Source organism: Malaya genurostris, chromosome 2 (genome assembly GCF_030247185.1).
Source record: "Malaya genurostris strain Urasoe2022 chromosome 2, Malgen_1.1, whole genome shotgun sequence".
NCBI lineage: Eukaryota > Metazoa > Arthropoda > Insecta > Diptera > Culicidae > Malaya > Malaya genurostris.
The window spans coordinates 319,086,757-319,093,565 of NC_080571.1; the positions used below are offsets into that span (position 1 = coordinate 319,086,757).

Sequence of the window (6,809 nt, forward strand, 5' to 3'; positions counted from 1 at the left end):
CTAAATTTGTTGTGGATACTACTTTCGGTTCCGTAACTACAGGGTATACAGAATTTGTAGATTTTGTTAGATTAAGTCCGAACAAATTTTCCTATTTCTATTCAATGAACAGTTGTTTTTGCGAATTGCACAGTAATATTTACGATGTTATGAGTAAAATTTGAACCAAAAAAAATTCAAGATGAGTTTTTCTTTGTAGGTAGCTCAAACTGCAAGCTTTCGTGCACCGGAAATAAACATGGAATATGCATCAATGGATGGACCAAGTGAAGAAGTGAACGTATCATTTTATGATAGCTTGACCTGTGTTAGCGAATCGTTTTTGATACAAAACCTCGAGCCATTCGATTGTTACGAAGTGGAACACAACGATTTTTACTATGCCATGCAAGCAAACAATGTTGAGAGACTTAAAACACTCATTGAGAAGTGGGAAAGTGATTTAAGTAATTCAAACCATTCGCGACAGTTGGATCAACTTCTGTCAGATGCTTACGAAGAATTGAAAATGAAGAATATGGAGCTGATCGAGGATATAAAAATACTTGTGCAAGAGAAGCTGATAAATTTACGTTTCTTTCTCGAAACTCCCGTAACGGTTGGTAGTGATGATGCCGAAAATAATGACCGAATCGATTGGGTTATTGAACAGATGAAACTTTTGGATCACCATTACGGTCACGATGATGTCAGAGTCGATGATCAATTTTTGTTTTCGTGTAGAATTATTGCCCAAAATCTTCATATAATGAAACGACAATTCAAGTCAACGTATAACCATCTGCCATGGGAAGAAATGGAGTTTTGCATCTGTGCGTTTGTGTTTTCTCACACTAAAAAGGACGAAATAATTTTTTTCTACAATGCAGTGCTCAACAAAACACGAATTTTGAAACATGTAAAAAAATTTCAAGAAGGTTTAGAAAGCGGCAAACTTAAATCATTCACCGGACCTGGTGTACACACGAGAAGGGATGGCAATATGCGTTCGGAAAACTTGGACTTTGAAGATTTGTTTTCTGATTATTGGCAAATCAAAACTATTTACTCATTATTTCGCATGAGAGACTATATCAAACTAGCACTGACTGAGGTGAATGATGACGACATTCACCCTTATGTTGCCGAAAGAGCCTTGCAAGTCATAGGGGAATATTTGAAAAATTCTCCCGAATCTCCACACCTTTCGAAGGAAGTCAGTGATTTGATACTCGCCAGTTTCCATCTTGAACAGCGTGAAAAAATTATCTATATGCGTAATGCATTATCCCACACAAAACTGGATAATAATATACTAGTCGGAAAACTCGCGAAGGCTCGTCGTAGGAAACCGGATTTCCGAGAGGATTTAGCTCAACTCGTTGCAGTCATTCACGAAGTCATTCTTGATAAGAAATATGAAATCTCGCTTAGGATACTGGAAAATATGCTCAATAATGAGCAGCCATCATGGAAGCAATCCGAGTTAGTTCGAATATTCGATAACGCTGATTTCAAGAATTATGATTTGGAAAGCTATCAAACAAAGGTGGGCTCACTAGTAAGAGAGTTTATTGCTGGTGTACAAAAATATGCTCCAAGTTTAACAAAATATCAGGATAGTTTGATGATGAAAATACAACATACTTTGAAATCAGCCGAGACGAGTACCGTTGGAAACCTTTCTCTGTATGCTCAGGGAATTTGTTTGCTAAAGTTTACAGCAATACACCCAAAGTTTAAGTTTCCAAATCACATGCAAAAATCTTTCAAGCGAGATATGAGTCGCATTAGTCTGACTTCTTTGGTGCGTGATATCGAAGGTCTTACGAATAGTATCGATGGGGAGCTGTCGGAATCCGCTAGGTTTAATTTTGCGAGAATCTTTCTACAACTAGTTAACACGACACAACTTAAGAACGATAAAATTAATTGCATAGAAAGATATAGAAGTTATTTGAATCAGGGAATCAGCGATACAAGTGCTGAAGAAAAATTAAATTTATTTTTCGATAAAATAGAAGAGAACGCTAGTTTTGGAATCCAGGAACAGATTAAATATACTAAAATAATTGATAAGTTGAAGCTAGTCTATGCTCAAAGTACTGGTAAACAAACCCAATATGGTGTCTTATTGAAAAAAGCGAAAAAAGCATTCAGTTCAGACAATCCAATTATATTATACCAAGATATATGTAATTTGTTTCCGAAGAACAGCCAAACTTTGCGAAATCAGATCGAGAATGCTTTAAAAAAAATTGAAACACAAGAAGCAACCAAATATCATGAATACATTCAGGACCGTCTCGGAACGTTACATAGTTTGCTTTCAAAGAAAAGTAATATAAATAAGAGCACAAGAATCTCCGCTCTCGAAGTAGTGTTGCTTGATGTTTTAACATATTTGGAGGAAAATTTATCTCTTTTAGATGCAGGAGCACAAAGTGTCGCCAACTTCCTAGGCAACAGCATCCCGGTTCTGACTGGTAAACAAATGCGTAATTTTTTGGCTCACGGCAATGCATTGATAAACATTTTACCTTCCGACGCGTCGATAGCAGTTGAATGCAATTTTCGGACATTGTTGCAAAATCAAAGCTACTTATTTGAGTCTACCGCGCCTAAAATCGCTCAACCTTTTACATGTTTTTCTAACTGGAAGCAAAATATCAACCAAACAATTATATCGTTAACCAATCAACAAAATATGTTTGCTGCTGCAGAGAATAACAATGTCGAAGAAGTGTTCAACTGTTTGGAGAAGGGAGCAGATAGATACGCAAGAGATTTTAGACATTGGAACTTGCTTCACTATGCTGCTAAAGGTAATAGCGTCGAAATATGGAAAAGATTTGGAAATGTAATTATGATTGATTTGGAAGACATTGATGGGAATAAACCGATCCACATAGCGGCTCGATATGGGAAATTGGATATTATCAATGTTTTATTAGATGAAGTGATGCTTCGAGGATATAATTTAAATAATGTAAAACGAAAGAATGCAATCGGACCATTGCACTTAGCAGCGCAAAACGGTCATACGGAAGTGGTCAAATTTTTGCTAACTAAGGGTGCAAATGTAGAGGCTACAACAGTTGATGGTTTAACTCCACTGCACTTAGCGGCACAAAATGGGCACACAGAAGTGGTTGATACTTTGCTGACTAATGAAGCAAATGTAGAAGCTACAACACTTCATGGATTGAATGCATTACACATCGCAGCGCAACATGGTCACGCAGAAGTAATTAAAATTTTACTGGCCAAAAATGCGAATATAAACGTTACAGCACCTAATGGTTCAACTCCATTGCACTTTGCGACGCAATATGGTCATACTGACATACTTACCATTCTCGTGACCAAAAATGTGAATGTAGATGCGAAAGAAAATTGTGGATTGACCCCACTGCACTTGGCCACCCAAAATGGTTACGAAAAAGCAGTTACCATTTTACTGAGCGAAAACGCGAATATAGAAGCTACTGCAATTTGCGGTTCGACAGTACTGCACATGGCTGCGGAAAATGGCTATACCGGACTGGTTAGAACGTTACTGACCAAAATTCCAAACGTAGAAACAAAAAACCTTGACGGTAGCAGTCCATTGCACTTAGCAGCGCAAAATGGTCATGCGGAAATAGTTTACATTTTACTGGGCAAGAATGTGAGTGTTGATGCAACTGATAATGACGGTTGGACTCCATTACACTTAGCAGCGCTATATGGTCACACAGAAGTGATTAACATTTTACTGAGCAAAGATGTAAATATTGATGCTACTGAAAAAGATGGATGGACAGCATTACACTTTGCAGCGCAAGATGGTCACACGGACATAGTTAACGTTTTGCTAAATATAAATGCTAATCTAGCTTCTACTACCAACGACGGTAGGACCCCGTTGCACTTAGCTGCCGAAAATGGGCATACAGAATTAATCAATGTTTTTTTGGACAAAGATACGAATATGGAAAGCGAAACATCCGATGGTTTGACTCCACTGCACCTCGCCGCGCTTAATGGTCACACAGAAGTATCCAACATTCTACTGAACAGAAATGCGGATGTAAACGCTGTCGATTTCGATGAACGGACACCATTGCATCTAGCTGCACAAAATGGCTATACAAAAATTATTGAAGCATTACTGTTTAAAAAAGCGGATATTGAAGCTAAGACATCCATTGATTCAACTCCATTGCACATAGCAGCGCAAAATGGACAAACAGAAGTAGTTATTTTCTTACTGACTAAAGATGCGAGTGTGGATGCTTGCAATAATGGCTTAGCGACACCATTGCATTTAGCAGCCGAAAGTGGTCATGCGAAGGTGGTTAAAACTTTGCTAACAAAAAGAGCGTTTATAGAAGCTACCACAGAGGCTGATTTTACTCCATTGCACATAGCGGCGCAAAACGGTCACACGGAAGTGGTTGAAATTTTGCTGAGCAAAGATGCGCGTGTAGAGGCACGAACATATGATGATTTAACACCTTTACATCTAGCATCGAAAAATGGTCATACAGAAGTGGTTGACAATTTGTTGAGCAAAAATGCAAATGTGAATACTCTGACACCAGATGAAGCGACACCATTGCACTTAGCTGCACAAAACGGCCATTCAGAAGTGGTTAACACTTTACTGGCGAACAGTGCGAACATAGATGCTACCACATTCAATAGGTTTACACCATTGCACTTAGCTGCTCAAGACGGTCATGCTGAAGTGGTTGACGCTTTGCTGACGAAAGCCGCGAATGTAGAAGCCACCACATTCAATGATTTTACATCATTACACTTAGCTGCGCTAAACGGTCATACTAAGGTAGTAAACTCTTTGCTGACCAAAAATACGAATGTGGAAGCTGTGACAGTCGATGGTTTGACTCCGTTGTATTTAGCTGCTCAAAATGGTTTTTCAGAAATAGTTCAAGCTTTGCTAGTCAAAAATGCAAACGCAGATGCTAAAGCACCTAATGGATTTAATCCATTGCTCATAGCAGCGCAATTTGGTCATACGGAAGTGGTTGATATTTTATTGAACAATAGTGCCAATATGGAAGCTACGACAATCCAAGGTCTAACACCATTGCACTTGGCTGCATCGAACGGTCACGCAGACGTGGTAGACATTTTGTTGAGTAAAGGTGCGAATGCGAATGCTTCAGTGGTTATGCGACACCGATGCTTTTGGCTGCCCAAAATGGTCATGACGCCGCGGTAGACATTTTTGTGATTAGAAGTGCGAATGTACAAGCTCACTGGATTCTAGCATTACATTATGCTAAGATGAATGGTCATACAAAAGTAGTTAACATTTTATTGCCAAAAATTATAAATTTAATTTTTGTCTCTTCATTCGATGCACTTTTTTTAATTCTTATATTTTTAATTTTGTATATGTTATTTATGTATGTTATCAATTTCATTTTCACCAAAAGTGATAAGTGAATGATATGGATCTTAGCGGCCCAAAACGACCAGACTGTGACACTACGAGTTATCCATAATTATTATACATAACTAATTTATCTTTGTTAAAACGAAAATATGAAAGAAGAACTAAGTTACAAAAAAACCTGTATTTTCTATCGACCTAATAGTGTAATGATGACTTTCTCATCATCAGTAAGTTGAGAAGTTCTTGCATCAATTATTTACATTATTTTCACTACTATTATCCCTGAGAAAACGAATTGAGTTTTGTTTTTCAACATTCTTCACTTTATAACCAGAAATTGGATCTGGATAAAATTTCATAATAATTCTTTTAAATTTTAGTTGATGGAAATAGGTCGAATCGTCTCCAATAAATCGAAGTAAGTTCCATTTTGGAGCTTTTAATCACTATTTTTTCTACTGGAGAGCAATTGTATGAAATATTGTAGATCAGAAATCATCAGGAAGTGTTTCTATTAGAAGGAGAGCATCTAGCCTTCACTGACGCAATAAAACATAGCATTAGAACTAAAGATAATTTTCTTATTCCATAGAACCAAACCAGCGAAAACTATCCTAAACGCCATGTAGTTGTTGAGTTACAATGACAAGTATAAGCATCAATAATATACTTGTAGTCACGTATAAGTCCTTTAACGACTGGTTTTGGATTGTTGTATTGTAATAAACGGTTTTTCTCAGTCTAAAAAGTGAGACAGACGATTTGTTTTCAAATTTGCTCGACATTTCGGCTGTTTTTGATGGCCTTTTTTTAAGGAAAATCAGGATTAATTTTCCCTTGAAAAAGGCCATCAAAAACGGCCGAAACGTCGGGCAAATTTAAAAACAACTCGTCTACTACACTTTTTAGACTGAGAAAACCCGTTCATTACAATACAACATATACTTGTTGTTTGAACGATTCGGAAGATGAAATACAGTTTGTTGAATTTAGAAGTCTTATATTATGTTCGTTTGATTTATATGTAAAAGAATATCTGAACACGCAAAGCTCATAAATCTCACATACATCAGATCAGAATCCTAGAATACTATCGGATGCAAATTACTTTTTTCGAGGATTTGATGTAAATTAAATGAAATTTTGAACTAGAATGGTTTGATCTGCATCTGTTTGCAACCTTCTGAAATAATTAGGTACGAAATATGACCATTTTTTATATATAAGGAGTGTATCGATAAGTAGTTAGCAACATTCAAACAGTTATTACTCTGAAATGGCTTAATTTTTTGCAGAGTGTTTTGCGGTGACCTGTTTGTTTACATGTCAATAACAGCTGCGCAATCGATTGGTTTCGGTACGGTTTATCGTTTCAATGAGGAGTCGAATTGATCCGGAAACGCGAAAGAAAATTCTGCACACT

At 37.0% G+C, this 6,809-nt stretch overlaps 1 protein-coding gene across 1 annotated transcript; it reads left to right on the forward strand.

The window, feature by feature from the left end:
* Positions 1 to 238: 238 nt before the first annotated feature.
* On the forward strand, positions 239 to 5,209 carry LOC131429315 (ankyrin-3-like). Its single transcript, XM_058593379.1, has 2 exons — positions 239 to 1,528; positions 2,642 to 5,209. Exons 1-2 carry the CDS (start codon positions 239 to 241, stop codon positions 5,207 to 5,209), a joined length of 3,858 nt encoding a protein of 1,285 aa, XP_058449362.1.
* The last annotated feature ends 1,600 nt before the right edge of the window (positions 5,210 to 6,809 follow it).

Bases quoted from the DNA above. Each gene is read 5' to 3' on its own strand.
- LOC131429315 (XM_058593379.1), top strand. From the start codon at position 239: ATGGAATATGCATCAATGGATGGACCAAGTGAAGAAGTGAACGTATCA. The intron at 1,529-2,641 runs GTGGGCTCACTA...TCTAACTGGAAG, and splicing joins TGGAAAGCTATCAAACAAAG to CAAAATATCAACCAAACAAT.